This window comes from Micropterus salmoides, unplaced genomic scaffold, assembly GCF_014851395.1.
Source record: "Micropterus salmoides isolate LMB-PRFRI ecotype aquatic unplaced genomic scaffold, ASM1485139v1 Ms_hic_scaffold_6, whole genome shotgun sequence".
Taxonomy (NCBI): Eukaryota; Metazoa; Chordata; class Actinopteri; order Centrarchiformes; family Centrarchidae; genus Micropterus; species Micropterus salmoides.
The window spans coordinates 25,323,585-25,345,477 of NW_024044348.1; the positions used below are offsets into that span (position 1 = coordinate 25,323,585).

A 21,893-nucleotide genomic window follows, 5' to 3' on the forward strand; every position below is an offset into this window, starting at 1 on the left:
TTGTTGTCGCGGTTTCCATTACCACAGGCTGTGTTTCTGCAAATGTGAAACTTTTTAGAGCAGACAGACACAACGATCTAACCCTATTCCCTTAATTCCACTGCTGACGCTGTTAAAAATGTGAAACTTTCCTTTATGGATCTCCGAAAGCAGGACTTCAATGTCCAAACTCAAAGTTCTTTTTACTTTTCAACGTCATTTCCATCGATGAACTGTTCCTGACATATTGTTTGGTATTATTGGGGCGTTAATTATGCTAATTTATTTCTTATGAACGCTCATTTATGATCAAAAGGTATTCATCAGCGTTTGCTGAATCTGACATGGCACATTCATACGACAAAAATTAAGAGAAAGTTAACATAAGAATATGAAAATGAATGAGGCCCGATATTTAAACAGTGACATCGCTCATTTTGGGCAAGGAGAAATAATTCCATAATTTAGCAGTCATACATGCATTAGTTTATCTCCACTTCTGCTGAATGACACTCACTGATATCAGTTGAACTTTCATGAAGCACAAAGCTGATAAACACATTTTGGACTAAATCACTCAGGATGCATAGAATGCAATCAAAAAAGACGATTACAGATGAAAATCGATTGTTGAAATCCTCCATATTTTCTACTGTATTTCTGTGTGACTCTGCAGTTGGTTTTCTTTGATAATACATACACAGCTTAATTTCCTCGACTGATACACATCTCCCCCTGCAGTCAGCGATCTGAATGGAAGGCTCCCAGCTGGCTGATTTGATTAAAGTGAGACGGAGCTTACCAACAACATGTAGAGAAGCACCGTGTATCGAAATAACAGAGGGGAGTTTGAGATACAGACGCCAGTCAGAAAGATCCACTGAGGGATTCTATTTAATTTGACATCCCAAGATGGAATGAGGCTAAACTCTCTCTCTCTGTAACACACACACACACACACACACACACAGCAGTACAGCTGACCTGTGCAGGTTGATTTCCCCTGGCTTTAGATGTGATGTCTCAATCTGTTTTCTGCCATATTAACATCGCGGGAGAACACTAACCCCCCATCACACTCGCAGACAAGCCCATGTATTCTGCAGGCTGTAATGTATCGTACACACTTCCACCAGGGGCTTTGCCGCCTTCTTGACATCTTTCATTGTACTCTATAATCCTATGAATTTGTGAGCATGCAAGCCTGTATGCTCGCGTGTGTGAGTGTGAATGTGTGCAAATGCCATTTCAGCAGGGGGCCGCCCCCCTCTGCAGGTGACATTTTTACTGGAGAAATGTCACCACAGCCATTTTCTTCCCATATGTTTGTGTATGTGTGTGTTTGTGGGTGGGTGTGTGTGGGGTGTGAGTGTGAGAGTGTTTGATTAGGTCTTGGCAAGCTTCAATTGATTTCACGGGAGAGGCTTGTTATGTTCCAAATACCAGAATATCTTCCTGCCTTGGTACCATGTTCTCTTCTTCTTTTATTGTCCATTTATTTCCAAACCACAGCAATGAAAGCAATGAAAGCAATAACCGCCTATCAGCAAACATGTCTGTAAGACTACTTAAACAGGGGAAAAAATGGCATTTATAATTTGAGAATTTACAGCCAAGAGATGGTAAGCTCTGTCCAAAGGTAAAAAATCCTGAAGTATCTTTATATTTAACAGACAGATATGAGTGGCATTGTTCTTCTCATCTAACTCATGACAAGAAAGGGAATAAGCACATTTCCCAAAAGGTTAAGCTATTGCTTTAACAATTAAATAAAAACATGTAAGAAATAACTACAGTTTCCTTAAATTAACTTGCTTTTCGTATAGTGTTTTTTTTCCTTCTCCATTTGTCAGTTGATTCAGAATGGACAGGCTGCCAGCACGGTAACAGGAAGACGGTAGTCGGTACGTAGCTCAAACGTCTGGACACCTTAATCAAAGTCCATCATAACATATATCAATCCTGAATGACTATTGTGAGACGTCCACATGATTGTGAAAAGAAGGGTGTCCGATAGCTGAAATTAAACAGCAGCAGCAGGCATTCACACACAGCAGGGCAGACAAGTTAATCACTTCTTTCACAAGATCACAGAAGATCATAGTGCAATGAAACAGAAGCCAGAATGATTTAATGAGACAAATACTCTAAATGTGGGTTTTGTGTAGTGGTGGGGGTGTATAATGCAAGTACATTTAGGCTGTTTTGTGTTTGAGTGTACTTGTAAATATGCGAGTGTGAATCTGTCTCCCTGACAACTGAGGGGACATCTGTCACCTCCATATGGAGATAAATGGAAATAGAGGCTCAAAAGAGGGACAAAGCAGAAAAAGACGCAGCTCATAAAATAATCATTTGCACAAAAAGATAAATAAAATATGGAACACCTAAACTATACTATAACAAAAACAGCAGGAATACAGATTTCTACCTACATGGGTAAAGTCACATTTCTGCATGGCTGCTTTATCTTTGCAGCTTTAACACTCGATTTTGCTTGCATATCCTGCCCCCCTCTCTCCCCATGTTTCTGTCTGCAGCATCACCACTGACTGTCCAATAAAGAGAAACAAAAAAAGAAAACAAAAGGAAATTACATAGTGAGAGAAAACTAATATCGTCACACATGTATGCACACAGACAAATAAATAGAGAAGGACATGTGATGCACTCTCACAATTTCTCACTCACACCTATGTGTACAAAAACATAACAGGACACATGTGGGGTCCCTTTCCCTCTCTGTGTACTGTCCAGTGCTATTTGATGTCAGTTTGATTTTGTTCTCCACAGTCATTTTCTATCAGCGAGGACACACACACAAACACACACAGAGTCAGTGAGCCTCTCACTCAAACTGTGGAGGAGGGGGCACTAAAAACTCATTACATGGACGATCAATATTGCACACACTTGCGAAGCATGAAACCCCCCCCCCAAACACATCCACACACATCCACAACACACACACATACACACGTTTCACCAACTGTTGGCAACGGTGACAGATGACTTTTGTCAGCCTGAGATGTGTTACCGTGGTAACCATTAGGCTGCATTCCGACATGGTACAGCAGGGGTGACACACACACACACACACACACACACACACACACACAGCAGTACATACATTCAGATAAACTGCCCAAGGTCATGATAAGACTATAGATCAACATTTTATAAAATTTCAGTGCATCAAACCAAATAATTTCAACGCTAAAATCAACACTTTTTTTGTCATAACATCACTGTCTCCAAAAAATGGAGCATAGTGGGCAACGTAAAATAAAAAATGGCATCAACAGAACCGACTTAAAACTGAATTAAAGGCAATCTGCCCGTCCACTATTCGGGCATGATAGACTCAATTCATTCCAGCACCACGGCTAAATAAAAAACACTTTTCCTTTACCTTTCCAAGCCCAGGTGTATCTTTGATTTTGTTGGCTGCACGGAGAAGGCAGGGTGGAGCCGGGGGAGGTGCCATCAACAGGGCAGAGCTAAAATTGGTGGGGAAAAGAGGAGGGTCACATGATGGTGATGCTGATGGCACTGGGGCTGTGACCGCGGTGGTTTTCTGCTTCTTCTTCTTGGATGCTAAGTTCAACTTTTGTGCAGCTCTGAGAGAGGAAAGAAGAGGGACACAGGAAAGGAGGGAGACAGTCCATCAATTAAATTAATATGTTAAAATCAACACTTATTATTTATTCATCATTCTCTATTACAGAGCTCTTCATACAGTTCATATTGTATATTGTATATGCTGTATACCAAATCCACCTACCTCAAGTACATAACACCTGCACATAATACTTATTTATTCCAACATCCTTTGCACTATGCTCCATCACACTGTGTACATGAGTAGATGTATGCTTGTATGTGTATGTGCACCTTGTGTATCTCATCCACCTCCGATATGTACAAAATAATAATAATAACAATAATGGTAATAATTTACTCCTGCATACTTTGTACTCTGCTCATTGCACTATTGTCTCAATCTGTCTATTTTGTTTTGTTTATAGTGTTCTCTATACTGTAGCCTATGTTTGATTTTATTACTGTATTATTGTATAAGTAAGCACATCGTGAGCATTGTACAATCCAGATTCAAATTCCTCCAATGTGTACACATACCTGACATAAAGCTGATACCGAGTCTGATTCTAAAGCTGATTCTAAAACGATATACATTTATCACTGTAAAATCAATATTATAAACTCTAAATAGTTAAAATGGATCCATTTAAAGAGGAAGGACAGGAAGGATGGTGGTACATGTGACATGGGACTATAATTATACCCTTATAGTTTGCCAAAATCTAACTCCAATACACATCCTTCAACACGCAGATACACACACACACACACACACAAATGTCTGTTTACATATGTAGCAACATCTGGATGGAGGGTGGTTCATTTGCTTTCCTGCTGCTCAACTCCCTGCAGCATTCAGCTCAAAAGGAGCCACCAAAAATGATATTTAAATGTACTCCATCTAACCTGCACTCAGATTCTCTTTACTCATTCTCTCCTTTTAACTTCAACTTTTCTAAATCTCACTTCTTTCTCTTTCTGTTCTGCTGTCTCAACACAGCGGGTTCTTAGTGTCTGCCTCTCTCAACAGTGCTTCACATCTATTAGTTAACTATTTCTCTTCCCGTTTCTAACTCTCTATCTTCCTTCCCCAGCAGAATTACCACATGTCCATATAACAGACAGAATTTCTGCTTTAACCTAAATGAAAGGAATTTATAGTAAGGAGGAGACGATTATTACCAAGCACCAGTGGTGGAAAGTGGTGCTTGTACTTTACTAGTATGTCCATTTAATGCTACTTTATACTTCTACTTCACGACAGTTCAAAGGGAATTGTTGTACTTTTTACTCCAGTACATTTATCAGACTGTTGAAATTAGTTTTAAGATCAAGATTTTACATTTAAAAAACATATACAGAACATTTAGAAAACAGTACATTATTTTTGATTAAACTATTGTAGTTGCTCCAAAAGACTTGCGACCCGTAATCATCTCTCATTTATTTGCTTTAAGTACATGCAGCTTGCAACACAAATGTACTTTAACATAAGTAGGATTTTAACCGCATGACTTTTATTTATAATGTAGTCTATTTTTACATAATGGTTGTAAAGACTGTCATAGTCAAATTTCAGTGTTTATGTGCATGATTTTAGCATGGCCACATGCAAGTTTGCTAGCAAAAAAGCAAAAAAAAGAGTATACTTGGCAGCAGAGACTGTGCGCAAAGCATCAATATAATACCACGGCTGAGCAGAAAGATGAAGAGAGGTTAAGTGAGAGTGATCTTGGGAGAAACCCAGTGACAGTAAAGCTGCAGGCAGAAATCCACCTAAAGTGATTAATTTTTATTAGTAAAAAATATTCGTATGTCAGTGTAATCTCTTCTCTAGATTTTATGAAGGCACAATTCAAACTAGCAGATTTCATGACAAACTGAGTTACACACTGCAGCAGTGTTAAAAATATGATAAAAAATAAAAGACTGCTCTAGCAGGGATTCCTGCTCTGTTCTGCTTTAATCTATCCTCACATATATTTTTATGATTTTAAAGAGAGAGAGAGAAGACCTTGCGCCCTGACATACTCTCTGTCAAAGAACCATATTCTCACACCATTGGCTTTCAATTAACTGCGCCAGTTTACAGAAATGAGAGCAGGGAGTGGGGGGGGGGAGTGAAAGAGAGAGAAACATAAGAGAGGGCGGGACAGTGGAAGAGGAGGGAGGGTGAGAAGAGAGATGTGGATTCAGTGACCCATGGAACGATGAAGCGTTTCACCATTTGACTATCTCTCCCAGGAGATTTGTGTGTGAATCTGTGTGTATAGGTGTGTGCTTGTTACTGTGAATGTGTGTGTGAGTGCATATATTGCATGAGGCAAAGCTCCATAAAAACACCACTAATGTGTTTTTCACTGTGCACAAGCTTAGCTTACATTCATAATGCTGCAAATGCCATCAAAAGCAATTACAGGATTTCTTTTTATTATATCACCTGATGCATCACTCGGCCATGAAGATATATGTGCGGTAGATTATAAAAAAAACAGGTGCAGGAATTTACTTAAAAATAATAATGGTAATAGTAAAAATTGCAGATTCATTAGGAGGCACGAAAAAATCTTGTTTAAGAGAGTTATGTTTGAATTAAAATCTACAATTGATTTCTATGTAACAATGGAAACAACAGGCTGCTGCGACTGCTGCAGTGCTTGTGGGATGAGACATGACTATGATGGATTCATGCACAGCTACTCTGCTGCTGGAGATTTGTACTTGCTCCCTGAACAAAACATGTACTTTTTTAAATGTGATTGTTTTTACAGTGTAACACATCAGATATATATTGTATCGTGTATATATATACGGTGTGTATATATATATATATATATATATATATATATATATATATATATGTATGTATACTCTTTTTATGTTCTGGTTTAATCTATGGCACAATTCAAGCATGGTAGACACGCACACACACAAACACACACCACCTAATTGGTAGTGTTTAATGACAAGTGGCCTGGGATTTGGCCAAGTGGATCTATTCCAATCTAACCCTAAAGTGAAGGGCACTTGTTTACCATCCATCTACTCCATCTCTCTATCCATCAGCTCTTCATTGGTCACCCCCATCCTTTTATCCCCCCCCCTTTTTTCATTCCGTCATTCATTCAATCCATTCATTCCTCTTGTCTAGCCTTCACTTCCCCCCCTGTTCTTTCATCTCTCAATCCCTCTCACTCTACAATAATCCCTACATCTTTTTATTCCTCTCTTCCTCATTATTTTTATCCGTTCATCCGTTGCCGTTTTCCCTGCCCTCCACATATCTACCCATCCATCCCACCATCCATTCAGCCTTCCTTACATATATTGATCCTTTCACCCATCAATGCATCTCTTCCCCTCAGTCCCTTCATGTCTCTCTCTCTTGTTAAAAAGCAGCACAGGTCACAAATGGTCCATCTACTAACATTCTGTTGCTTTGTTTTCCTCTTCCTATCAGACAACCACAAACACTTTCACTTGACACGCACATACAAAGAGTTACTTGAAGCACACACACAAACACACTCAGCTGATTTATGACTGGTGTCTCTGGGCTGTGTTGTTGGCTCAGTAGCTAATTACATTCTATTTAACAGGCCATCAGTAGAGGGAGATATAGGCGATGACAGAGAGTGATGGTGTGTGTGTGTGTGTGTGTGTGTATGTGTCGTGGGGGGTCAGCAAGACTGGCATGGACAGAGGACTTTACTGACACTATCTATCTATCGACATGAACAAATACTGTCCAATTTACACACTTCCTGCTTCCTATTACAGACACTAGAAATACTGAATAGGTAGAATAGTTATATTCAATCTCTCTGGAAAGACTACTTATAGAGAAAGCGGGGTTCTTCTTCTCTGTCAAAATAAAAGACAACTGCTTTCAAATGACTTTTAAATGACATGTGAGCAAAAACAAAACAACAGGAAATGTGGTCCTGATGTGATCAGGCAGTTGATATGGTAATTTGTTTCCACCTATTTAAATCATCAATCAACTATTATGATTGGTGTCTAATTGGTGCCCAATTATTATTTGATGAATACTTATTTTTAAAGAAAGGAAAAGAAACAGCTAGAGATAAACAGAGGCAGACAAAGAGGCAGCACTTCCCCGTCTTACAGCCATCCTCCATCCAAAATAACAACGCCCTCCCAATTCACCAATTCACTTGGGGCCTATTCATTTACTCGGCTACCTCCAGCCACATACACACACACCCACACACAACTAAATCCCCAAAGATCCAATCCTCCGAGCATGCAGTAAAAAATTCCTTCACTGATAGAAACTCCCTTCCCCCAGTGACACACACACACACACACACATAGGCATGTACAGCATGTCTCTATCCTATAGCCCAGCGTCCCCAGAGGGTCACTGCAGCACTGGGAAGATGGAGCGCTACTGTGTGAGTGTGACATATTCATAGACAAAATTGATACTAATGAAAGATATTACTCTCATGCACATTAGCTGAGGTAAAGAAAAGGTCAGTGTGGAGATGGAGAAGTTGTTAAAAAAGAGGGGAGAGGGCATAGCAGAACAATGGAGGAAAGGAGTGGAAGAAAGTAGAGATAAAAAGAGAAAGCAGTTAAACAGAAATAGGAGAGGAGAACAAATGACAGAGCAGGAAAGGAGAAGGGATAGAAAGAGGAGGATGTAGAGGAAGAAAGGGATCAGGTGAACGGAGATGTGGTGGACACAGGGATTTGTGTTGTGTGCCGACAGTGAGCAAGAGGGAGATTGTGTGTATAATAACAATGTCTGTATGCAGTCCACGTCTGAGACCAAGACAGTCATAGGATTTACCAGCACTGCATGGCTGCATCCATCAACCATAAACACACACACACACACACACACACACACACATACATTAAGGACCAAAAATAAAAGGTGTATGCTATTATTTTTGCCAATTAAACTGAAATCCTATTACAAACGCACACACACAAATGACAGGAAAATGCAGACAAAACTGTACATGTGTGTATGTGAAGTTTTAATCAGCAAGCAAAACAAACACAATCTGATTTTAAGAGGAAATTACACATCACAGAGTAGAGGATCTACAGTGATTACACTGCTTAAAACAAGAAAGAAGACTGACAGTGAAACACACACACATACGTTGACACACACATCAGCGACACCTGCACCATTAAACTAACCATGTTCTTTCACTTAGAAGGTTAATGCTGCTTTAAGTCAGCCCAAAGACAGCTGGTCATATGTTTGAAATGCCAACCAGATGTGTGTATGTGTGTGTGTGTTTGTGTAAAATACCCTTGTTACCTGAAAGTTCAAGAGGGTCATAGAAAGGAAGCTAAAGAAAGAGTGTGTGCACATGTGTTTGTGTGCGCTCCCATACAATATACGAGTTGCGCCTGGTCACTGGTGCTTTGCAAGACCAAAAGCACTATGTCTGCTACACTGAAGCATGTCACTCATATATCAAACACAGATAGACACACATTGAATTATCTGCAGATTTTGAGACACACACTATCACAAAACACAGGAATGTGCACGACAGGAGAGAAGACGAGTGGAGAAGAGGAGGAAATGTGTGAAAGTGAGGAGGAAAACCATCTGTAAAATTTCAAATGTGATTTAAAGCAGCTCATTAGATACGACGGCTCAGCAATACTTCAGACACTGTGACACACTCACAGTCTTGTGTTACACATGAATAATTTACCCATTCATTTTGAGCTTGCCATGTTTATTCATCAATAATTTACCCAGATTACCCGTGTCTTATTTATGTTGTGTCGCTCTGCATTTCTCTAGATTTGATTACACAGTTCATCGATGACTACTGAATGGATAGTTGATTTATAAATAAACACACCAAAAGAGAAGTAAACGCTTATACACAATATATAATAGTATTCCATTTTTCTACCACTGTCATCTTACAGCATCTTACAATGTTGTTGTTTGTATGCCTATTCTTTTATTCTTCTTGCTCTATTAGACAACTTGAGAGACATCAGCATAATGGGATGTCTGGACTCAAACACAGGGTGTAAACCCAAGGATTGATAGTGCACAACTGAGCTAGTACAATGCATCTCACGTCCTCTCACTCACTCACTCAGCAGACACATCAGTAGATCTGGAGATGTAGTGCAAATAAATGTCCAGTTTAATTAATTAACTCCGGATGCCAATAATAATGATGATAATAATAATAATAATGATGACGATGATGATGATGATAGCGGAACCTCCTGACCATTAATACAATATTTGAATGTTTTTTCCAAATAATGGATTAGGATGCTGTGTGGAGAGCATGCATCTTACCTGGCAAAAAACGAGGCAGCAGCAGAGGTGGTGGTGGCCGGTGCTGGAGTATGAGAGGGAGAGTTTGTGTGTGATGTTGAATTTGTGTGTGAAGGAGAGTGTGTGTTGTAGCGGTTCTGGGCAGCTTCAGTCAAACCTTCTCTGGAGGCCTCAGTGACCATCTGAGAGATCTGATGAGAGACAGAGAGAGATTCAAAATGTTTACCTCTGAGGTCACAATAAGTGATAGTTTTCTTTGTGTGTCTGTGTTTTGTTGAAGAAAGTAAGAAAAAGAAAGAAAGAAAGAAAGAAAACCTGTATCAGTCTCTCCCCTCCACATCTTTCTCCCTCCAAACCCGACAGATGTGATAAGAGTTTTCTTTTCAGATGACTTTGATCGTGTCCGTCACGACAAACACAATATACATACGTACAGTACGGTACACTACGGTACACTATGGTATGTCTTTCTCCTTGTCTTTTCCAGATGGTCCGATCTGTTTTCCAGTCCCCTTTTGGTTTTCTGTTAAAGAATAATACACGTCCAGCCATTGGTGTCTTCTGATGGATTTTTGGCTTCAGAAATAAATTTCAAAAGACTCCACTGTCAAATGCACCCTTTTATTACTTGATATTTTTTACTTATTATTTGAAATAAGTATTTTTGGAGAGAGAGAGAGTGTGTGTGTGTGTGTGTGTGTGTGTGTGTGTGTGTGTGTGTGTGTGTGTGTGTGTGTGTGTGTGTGTGTGTGCGCTTGCCCCTTGGCAGACAAGGAAGCTTCTTACAGCAGATAAGCTCTCAACTGATCAGCAGAATGTTGTCTGGGTCCCAGACACCCTCCTGCATCATTTTCTCTCCTTTAACTTCATGCCATCTCCTTATTTTTCACCCTTAATTCTCTAGGTTTCCATTACTTTCTCCACTTGTTTTTATTATTGCTTCTAACATATTCTATATAATTATCTCTGTCCATTTGCTCTGCCATCTTAAGCTATTCACATTTATCCTTTATTAGATAGTATGTAGGAATGAAGGACAGTGTGGGTGAAGAGAGAGACCTTTGAACTTATAATACTGTAAAGAAATGACATTTTCTGGCCTGTGTGGGTTATTGTTTCATTAGATTTATAGTATAAATAACATATACATTTATTTTTGCATGTAGCAGTCTAGCTAGCTTTGGCATTTTGCCTTTATTACACAGCTCATAGTGTAGCTTTAGACAGGACATCTCCGTGGGTGGAGATGAACATTGCAATTCTATGGTATGTGCCTTATGGACGCTCCCTATGTATTTACATGTGTCTGTGTATCTAGGAATCTGAAAGAGTGACCAAATTCTTCAATTCATATACATCCTTGGTGCAAACACATCTGAAAGGACTTTCTTGTTCCAAATCACACCTTCTTGTCAACATGAACAAAGTGAGAGCGGATATCAATGTGAGCCTGTGTGTGGACAATATTTTGAGTTGTCATGGGATGCAAACACACAAACACACACACACACACACGCACACAGGCATTTTTATGACACACTGCTTTGTATGAGTGTGTGTGTTGCATTAGTTTGTCTCTGTATGCACAGATGTGTGTGTGTGTGTGTGTGTGTGTGTGTGTGTGTGTGTGTGTGTGTGTGTGTGTGTGTGTGTGTGTGTGTGCACTTACCAACCTATCTAACAGTGGACCTCGACGTCGTTACACACCCACTAAGAGGGGACTAAAAAGTGAACAGGGGACATTTTTTAGGTCCCCTGTTGGACATGCTTTAAATCATGCTAAAATCATGTCTAAAACCATCTGGTAAATTTTTTAAACTATTGTCAAGAGGGGACCTGCAGGTGTGTGAGTGTTTAAGTCCATACTCAGCAGTGCCTCTAGTGGATCAAGCAAAGATTTTAACGACTCATTCACACACGTCGTTCTTAACACTCCCCTATAGAGTGAATGGCTTGCAGCCCCAGGGAGTCTATCAGACTGTAGAGGGGCTATTATACAAGCTACTCAGTAAAGAAAGCCGTCTCTTGAAACACAATTTCTTAATTTTTTCTAACAAAATATAAAGGCTGAGTTTTAGTCGATGTCTTGTGTTTTAAGATCAACATGTATTAAAATACAGGGCTACACTGAAGGCCTGGAGAGTAAAACGAATTTTAGATTCTAAAAACCGGAACAAAAATAGAAAAACAACCAGGGTAGAATTAGAAATAAAGTGGTCAGTATAAAGATACTTTCTTTACGGTTTTAATTAATTATAAAAATTAATTAGTATTAATTAATAAAAAATATTTGACATTTGACATCTAGAGCTTTAAACTTGTTCTGTCCCAAAATACTAACCTGGCCAGCTTTCACAAGCACTGGACATCAATACATTTTTTTTCATTATATTTGTGTGCTTAGTCTACACTTAAAGATATGCATTTGAATTACAGAAAAAGGGACCACACTTGTACTGTGTGGAACGACAGGAGTCCACTGTTCTCTTGTACATGATGACACAAGTTCCCTCTTAGATAGCATGGAGCGATAATCACACTCCAACTTGTGTGAAAATAATAAATAAGCAAATTTAATCATACTTTTGAGACAAAATAAACTAACTAAATAGTCTCTTTATTTTCTATACATTCTTTTAAAACAAAATATAAAGGCTGAGGTTTAGTGGATGTCTTGTGTTTTAAGATCAACATGTATCAAAATAAAGGGCTACACTGAAGGCCTGGAGAGTAAAATGAATTGTAGATTCCAAAAAAGGAACAAAAATAGAAAAACAACCAGAGTTGAATTATGAATTAAATGATTAGAGGTAAGATACTTTCTATTCAGTTTTAATTAATTGTTAAAAAGTATTTCACATCAGACTTTGACTACAGCTTTAAACTTGTTCAGTCCTAAAACACCAAACTGACCAGTTTTCACAACCACTGAATGTCAATACATTTTGTCATCATATCTATGTGCTTAGTCTACACTTACAGAAATGCATTTTATTTATTGATTTGAATTACAGAAAAAGGGACCACACTTGTACTGTGTGGAACGACAGGAGTCCACTGTTCTCTTGTAGATGATGACACAAGTTCCCTCTTAGATAGCATGGAGCGATAACCACACTCCAACTTGTGTGAAAATAATAAATAAGCAAATTTAATCATACTTTTGAGACAAAATAAACTAACTAAATAGTCTCTTTATTTTCTATACATTCTTTTAAAACAAAATATAAAGGCTGAGGTTTAGTGGATGTCTTGTGTTTTAAGATCAACATGTATCAAAATAAAGGGCTACACTGAAGGCCTGGAGAGTAAAATGAATTGTAGATTCCAAAAAAAGGAACAAAAATAGAAAAACAACCAGAGTTGAATTATGAATTAAATGATTAGAGGTAAGATACTTTCTATTCAGTTTTAATTAATTGTTAAAAAGTATTTCACATCAGACTTTGACTACAGCTTTAAACTTGTTCAGTCCTAAAACACCAAACTGACCAGTTTTCACAACCACTGAATGTCAATACATTTTGTCATCATATCTATGTGCTTAGTCTACACTTACAGAAATGCATTTTATTTATTGATTTGAATTACAGAAAAAGGGACCACACTTGTACTGTGTGGAACGACAGGAGTCCACTGTTCTCTTGTACATGATGACACAAGTTCCCTCTTAGATAGCATGGAGCGATAATCACACTCCAACTTGTGAGAAAAAAATAAATAAGCAAATTTAATCATACTTATGAGAAGAAACTAATTACAGAGTGTCTTTATTTGGTATAATCTGTTATTGTAAGAAAATATAAAGCCTGAGTTTTTATTGAAGTTATTTTCAACAAAATACAAAGGCTGAGTTTTAGTGAAATTCCTAAATTGTTTCAAGCTTCAGACTACTAAAATAATAGACTACCCAGTAGACAGCAGAATGAGTATTTTAAAAGCACAAAAAAAGTGAAAGTAAAAACAAAATGAATACAAAGGTCAGCTGCAAGATCTCTTAATTTTTAATCAATGGATTTAATGCTGTTAATTATCATGATACATGACCAGTGTTTGTAAGTTGTTGCTCGCAAACACATTGACAACAGACCTGTCTGTCAATTGAATAGTTAGTTTCCTAAACACCGCTGCACAAATCTATCCAACACAATGTTGTCAATGTCGGAGACCCACCTTCAAAAAAGTTATCAGCAAGCATGTAAGGAGCCTAGCTAATAAGGATAGCTATGTTAGTTTTAGAATACAGCTGTCAAAGTTAGAACGCTGTGCATAACTGGTAGTCAGTAGGTGTGGCCGAGATGAGCTACTTTTGTACAGTTGAAATCACATCATGTCGAAACTAAAGTGTGAAATGTTGAAAAGGTTAGTTTAGCTACAAATGAACAAGTTCATATGTGTGTTTAGGTTTTATGATGTGGTAATTAAGGGGCTAAATGAAGCCTGTCTCTGAAAAATTGAAAATCTTTCTAAAATGCTTCGGCAGTACATTTGTTCTTAGCCTTAGAGAAAGGTCCACAGAGACATTCAGACACACTTTACAAATAATATGAAATAAGCAAAATGGACAATTCGAAAATTATAATCTAAACCATATATAAGCTGTAGTGTTGTTGTTTTTGTTTTTTAGAAAAGTGTCACCAGCAATGTTCTCATTGTAGCTTTTTGAAATGTGGGGTTAAACATTTTTGGCGAATAGAGAAGCATATTTGAGGGCTGTCAAATGGTGCAGCATCGTAACAATGGAACTTAGAGTTTGCATCAACTGGAGAACACACAACCAGTGCTGCATTAAGTTCACAATGATATTTGGCAGGTATTTGTCTTTATAGATTTTTACATCTCAGTATTTTCAACTTCTTTCTTTAGCATGTACAGTTTAAATGTGTGTTAGTGATTTTAATAGCCATTGAAATAGTGATGAGTTACCTATAGATCATCTCAGAACCATCACAACGTTGGATGGCTATTCATAACACAAGTTGTTCAACCACAAATAGAAAACAGTACAAAATATACAGAACTATGTTGAAGCAAACTTTATTGAATGTGCTTTTAAGCTAAGACACACACAAACTCCTAAACTGAAAGTTCCTCATGTGCCCACCCTCTTCTGTGTTCTTACACTGAACAAAATTATAAACGCAACACTTTTGTTTTTGCCCCAATTCCTCCGGTGAGTATGCTGGCCATGCAAGAAATGGGATGTTTTCAGCTTCCAGGAATTGTAATCCTTGCAACATAGGGCCGTGCATTATCATGCTGCAACATGAGGTGATGGTTGTGGATGAATGGCACAACAATGGGCCTGGATCTCGTCATGGTATCTCTATGCATTCAAAATGCCATCAATAAATGCACCTGTGTTTGTTGTCCGTGAAACACGCCTGCCCATACCATAACCCACCGCCACCATGGGCCACTCGATCCACAACTAGGACATCAACAAACCGCTCACCCACACGAAGCCATACACACGTCATCTGCTCTGCACAGTGAAAACTGGGATTCATCCATGAAGAGAACACCTCTCCAAAGTGCCAGACGCCATCGTATGTGAGCATTTGCCCACTCAAGTCGGTTATGATGGCAAACTGCAGTCAGGTCGAGACCCCAAAGAGGATGACGAGCATGCAGATGAGATTCCCTGAGATGGTTCCTGACAGTTTGTGCAGAAATTATTTGAGGATGCTAAACGATTCTTGCAGCAGCTGTCCGGCTGGCTGGTCTCAGACAATCTTGGTGGTGAAGATGCTGGATGTGGAGGTCCTGGGCTGTTGAGGGAATAGAGAATCGGTTTGTTATCAAACCCAGACATTTGTTTTATAGTACTTTAATGCCACTGTGTAATCGTTGAGGACTTCTTTAGTACCATAACAAGGAGTACTCTCAGAACCGGGCCCCTTCTTTGGAGTCAGTGATGTGTCTTCAAATATATTCCTGCAAGAATTCTCCTGGCTCAGTGTTTTTGGTGGTGATTTTTATACTGAATAATGAATTATCTGTCAGTCTGTCTGTCATCAAATTCCATGAACGACCAACACTATCTCAGCAGTTCTAACACTCGATGAGGATCTTATGCAATGTCACCCTAAGGGTTTGGATTTGTATCTACATTTATATAATACACATCAAAATTGTACACTATGTATGATGGCAGTGGGTATTTCTTATTTTAATTGTTGCCTGCTTAGCTTGACTGACTTGCTGAGAGTTGAATGACAAGATCAATATTGTTCTCATATCTGAACACAAAATCAAGCTATGCCTTTAAACCATTTTCAGGTTGCACCTTACATGGCAACATATAACTATATATAGTGTATAATACTATGCACACACTTAACAATGCTCCATTTCCTTATAATTCATTAGCAACCAAGAAAGTTGTAGTTAAATACAGTATTGAATAGAGAATCTTATGTTCTGATCTAATACCTTTCTCCTTGTAGATGAATCCTTTCTGAAATTTGGCTTTTTCTTTCTCAGATGCAGTGAAGTTGCAAGGCTTCCTTTTTAGGAAAAACCCTTCTGGTTCTCATTTTCCAGTGAAATGTTTTACAATATATTATACATCATATGGTGTCTTGACTTATAACAAGTTAATTTAAGATTATTGTTTATACAATGAGAAGAACAGCATGATAACTTGGGTGACTTTGTAAAACAATATAAGCTATCAGTACTTTTTCTGTGTACATATATGTATATAGGAATGTAAGGAATAAAATACAATAAAAGTAGAATCAGTTAAAATTCTATGTATTAGTATAAATAATATTCATACTATATACACCCTATATACAATATACAGGTAACATTCTACATAGGTGTAAAAATATTTACACACTAAGCAATCAATATACAATAACAAACTATCTGTACAATCTGATACAGTCAGAATATACTATGTTATACAATACTATATATATATATATATGTACATGTTTATATTTAAATTTGATAGTTTAGTTACAAACAGCCTTGATGAAAACATACAAGGGGTATTGGTAAAAATGTTCAACTTACCTCTCGCTTTGGTCTTCAGGATGGAAAGATGAAAAAGTTTTTCAAAAGAACAACACAGGTGAAATATGTCTACATACCGTTAAGATAGACAGATAGATAAATGGATGACTGGTAAACGATTAGTAAGAATAGTAAAGAAATTTTAAAGTTGGTTTTCTCCTTCAAAAAACTGCATACTTGTCAACACTTCCACAAGACACCAAAGACTGCCATGCACCTTCTCTGAGGAGCCCAGAATATATATACACAATCCTGACTAGCTATCTGGACAGTGATTGGTTCTTAGGATAAGACATCAAATGCTAACTACTGCTGGCATAGTAATGCAAATGTTCTCTGGCAATTAGATATAGGTTTGATTTACTTTTGTTTACTGTGGTAGACATGTCAGACATACTGCTTGAAGGTATTGTTGTGGATTTTTTAGAAAGAGTTACACATGTCTTCAGTTAATGATGTAGATTTAAAAGAATCCTCTACATTTAAGTGACTAGAGCCTATGTGATTCACAAATGTTTTAAGGTTGAAATGTTGAGAGCTGTCTCTGAGAAGTCATCTTGGGTGAGGGTTGTGAAGTTTCAGTCATTGTTCTCCATTGTGTGCAGCGTGGGGGATGGTTTCTTGTTGCTGACGATGGTCGTTAGGGCGTCAAGATCGCAAACCAGTGACTTGGCCTTTGGTAATGCAACTTCTCTGGAGTCTTGTGGGAGATATTTTGAAACTTAAAGAGCGGATGTACAATACTCCACTTTTGTTGAAAATTGTACCCTATGTTACAAGCTACTCACAAAAAGTAGCTAAATAAGGTGTTTTACACCAGAAAACATCTACTAAGAATTAGTATAATAACCATACATATGTGCGATTTAGTACACCCCCCAAATAATGGGGTTGAATAACTTTTAAAATATCACCAAATGAATTTTAAAGCGATTGTGTATAATATGGAGTTAATTTATTACACTAGTTGGACAAAAATACAGCAACACCTACGCATTACTTTTATGACATCCCATTCTAAATCCATAGGCAAGATTTCCCTTAACAACCCATGAAAACACAGCCCCTACCAAATTTATTAGGACAGGGGTAGCACCTTTGTCCATATAGTGTATTTGGATGGAAATCTATCTCAAAAGAAGGAAGACTGATGGTCTCTCTGATTGGTCTGACACATGATCAACAATGCTTAAAGTCACTGAAAAGGTTTACAAGCAGTGGGAATCATTTAATATGTAAGGCTTACAATGAATGTCAACCAGGCATTCATAGTCATTCAAATTCTAGGTCACTCTCTTCTGATGAATTTAAACTTCTACGTACATTAAGTGTAGTGGTGGAGTTACCTACAGCCTGTCTCAGAACCAACATAATGCCTTATTGTCTTGCTCAGATTTTTATTATTTGGTCATTTGTCCTTGCTTTTTGTGCTTCTACCATAGGTATTTAGGCTATGTAGTTAAAAGGCTTCTGTTTTATTTGCCTTAATTGTGTTTATTGAGTGTTTAAGTTATTTTGTGTTACATGCCACTTGTGTCAGGGATACTATAATTTAACAGTGGTGAGAACTTCTCTCAGGCTTACCAATATTGTAAATATGCTATACAAACTGGCATACATTTCTTTTAAGCGTATTGTTGAAACCCAAAATGTAGAGTGGCCATTATAGTGCAGTATACAGTAAATTGAGGGTCAAAGTTAAGAGAGAAGAGAGCAAGAAACTTTCAGTTTATGAGCGTGTGTCTTCAGGAGCATGTGCACCATACACAAATGAGTTCTTACTGCAGTGGCCCAGTTCTAATCAAACCTGTGGCTTATTAGCATGCATCTCCTCTCTCCTGTATTTATTTTCTCTCTTTGGCTGTACCATCATCAGATTTTTATTAGAATTGGGTGTTTGGGCACTTTTACTAAACATATGTCTACATATATTTCTACCGTTTTCTTTTTGTGGTTGTAGGAAACTGTGTTATGAATTAGCATCCAATGCAGAGTTAAGCTAAATACAAAATCCTGGAGAAAGTGTGAGTGCTGTCTCTGAGAGGTGACCTGGAGCAGGTGAGGGGTGTGAACGTGTGTCTGATTGTCTGCAGTGAGAATCTGTGTCTGATTGTCTGCAGTGTGGGGGAGGGTTTCTTGCGACCAATGATGATCGTTAGGCCTTTGAACTTGAACTACTTAACATTTCACACTTGCACCCAATATTGTGTCTCGCCTAGTCTTGTAAACTTAGTGTCTCTTCAAACCCCAAGTAACTACAATTATATTTAGTTTAAATTATAAGTTTCTCTTAGAAATTATCAATTTCTTTTTTATTTATTCATGCTGGAGTGTGAGTGTCAATCCACACTATCTAAGAGGGAACTTGTGTCATTATCTACCAGCCAACAGTGGACATTTTTGTAATGCAAAACAACAAACAAAATGCATTCCGTTACATATAGATTAAAGATACATGTACATTGTAAAATTGATTGAAATCCTGTGATTGTCATAATTGGTCAATATACTGGGAAAATTGGGGGGCTAAATCCTTTCAAAGGGCTGGTGAAAGTTCATAATAAATCTGTTTTTAGCAAATAAAAAAAGAACATTAAGAATCTTCCTGCTGACCATTTACTTCCTAATTTAAATTTATTTATCATGCTTGAGGAATATTTAATGATGTTGGAGTGTGACTGTTGCTCCATAGGATCTAAGAGGGGACATGTGCCCTATGTAGCAACAGTGGATTCCTGTCATTTAATGTGTCATCGGTAATAGTCTTTTTGTCATGGGTAATGTGGGTTACACATTTCTTAGCAAAGGACAGCAGCTTCTCAGGTGGAGGATCAAACTTCAGGCTCTTGAATTTTTAAGTTGGTAAAGTTTTTGCTTTAATGTTTTGTTTGGAGAAAGGAGGCAAGTTCAGAATAGGGAATGTGTGTGGGTCAATAAGCGTCAAATACCAGTGAACTAGTTATGAGCAATACTTTTGAATGAAGAACATATTATGAGTTGGAAAAGACTTAATTGAGAGTTATTTGGAAACTATTACTTGTTACATAACAATAGACCTTATTTACAAGTATAACTAAAGATTCTATTTAGGTTACATTATAATTTTCTTTTAAGAATCATACATTTCTTTTTTACTCATCCATGTTGCAGTGTGAGTGTCGATTCATGCTATCTAAGAGGGAACTTGTGTCATTATATACCAGCCAACAGTGGACATTTCTGTAATGCAAATCAACAAACAAAATGCACACCTATAAATATAGATTAAAGAAACAAGTACATTGTAAAATTGATTAAAATCATGTCCTAATTGGTCAATATCATATTTGGAAGATTTGGGGGCTAAACCATTTCAAAGATCTAGTAAAACTTAATAAATATGTTTTTAGCAATTAATAAAAAATTAATACAAAGTATCTTGCTGCTGACCATGTTGTTCCTACTTTTTATTTATTTATCTTAAAGTACTTATGAATCTCCTGACTTGTGGGCAGCCCTTCATTTTGATGCAGTGTCAAGATTGAAAATGGTTAAGCCATCAACTAAAGCTGAGGCATCATATTTCATTACAAAACAATAATAACAAATCATGCTTGAGGAATATTTAATGATGTTGGAGTGTGACTGTTGCTCCATACTATCTAAGAGGGGACATGTGTCGTTATGTAGCAACCAACAGTGGATTCCTGTCATTTAATGCCATACAAGTGTGGACCTTTTTTTCTGTAGGCAATGCGGACCAGTAAATATTATGCATTCCTGATGAAAACTCATCAGGACATTAATGCTTCATGAATTAATTTGGGTAGCCCTTTATATTAGGGCTTGTCCATAAAGTACACAGGTACATCGAAGCTTGCAAGTCTGTAACTAAACCAGCATTTTCATTCCACACTTCAACAAGGGATCGACTTTGCCTCTGGATGTCATGTCATCGGTAATAGTCTTTTTCTCATGGGTAATGTGGGTTACACATTTGTTAGCAAAGGGCAGCAGCTTCTCAGGTGGAGGATCAAACTTCAGGCTCTTGAAGGTTTAAGTTGGTAAAGTTTTACTTATGACTCCCTAAACTTGTGGGCAGCCCTTCATTATAATACAGTGTCAAGAGTGAAAATGTTTAAGCCATCCATTAAAGCTGAGACTTTATATTTCATTACAAAAACATAACAAATCATGCAGAATAATTATTGATGCTGGATGTTGGAGTGTGACTGTTGCTCCATACTATCTAAGAGGGGACATGTGTCGTTATGTAGCAACCAACAGTGGATTCATGTCATTAAATGCCATACAAGTGTGGACCTTTTTTCTGTAGGCCTAATGCAAACATGAAAATACCACGCATTCCTGATGAAAACCCATCAGGACATCAATTTATTTGGGTAGCCTTTTATCTTACAGTCTGAAGCTTAATACTAGTTAGGAAATCTACTATTGCTGAGCCTTTAAGTTTTGTTTCAAAAGCATATTATCAAATCATGTGTCAACAGACTGCTTAGTTGAGATTATATTTTTCTCATAAGTATTATTGTTTTTGCTTTCGTTTGTCATACATGCTATAGTTTGAATGTCAAATTATCCTTATTAGAAAAAGGATAACTCATTATCTGTTGTCTGAACTCATTATATTCATAAATGACTTTAGCCCCTAAAGATATCCAAATAGCCTTAACAGAGTGTAGTGGATGTGTGATTCAAAACCAGTCTAAGATTCAGTTATTAAGAGCAAATACAAAGTAACTCTTTAAAATGCATACATCACCATTCCACACAGGTCATAAAAATGACCATCCCACACAGAAGAATATGAATTCCCCTAAGAGAAAGTTAAAATAAGTGCACTAGTGTAATAAGATATTTTATTATTATTTAAACGGTATTTGAAACCTAGATCAAGTAATTTTTGTTGGTAATACTGTAGTGCTTGATATCAATGCATGCAGCAAAGTTACTTCTGAATTAAAGTTTAAAGTTTATTTATTTT

The 21,893-nt window shown here is 37.5% G+C and overlaps 1 protein-coding gene across 1 annotated transcript in view; it reads right to left on the minus strand.

The window, feature by feature from the left end:
* Positions 1–21,893, minus strand: part of kif26ba (kinesin family member 26Ba) — a 109,896-nt gene that overhangs the window by 42,826 nt on the left and 45,177 nt on the right. Inside the window, exons 4-5 of the mRNA XM_038701644.1 lie at positions 9,905–10,074; positions 3,392–3,599 (exon numbers count right to left, since the gene is read on the minus strand). Of these exons, the coding sequence (XP_038557572.1) occupies positions 3,392–3,599; positions 9,905–10,074 (378 nt within the window). The remainder of the gene's footprint in view (positions 1–3,391; positions 3,600–9,904; positions 10,075–21,893) is intronic.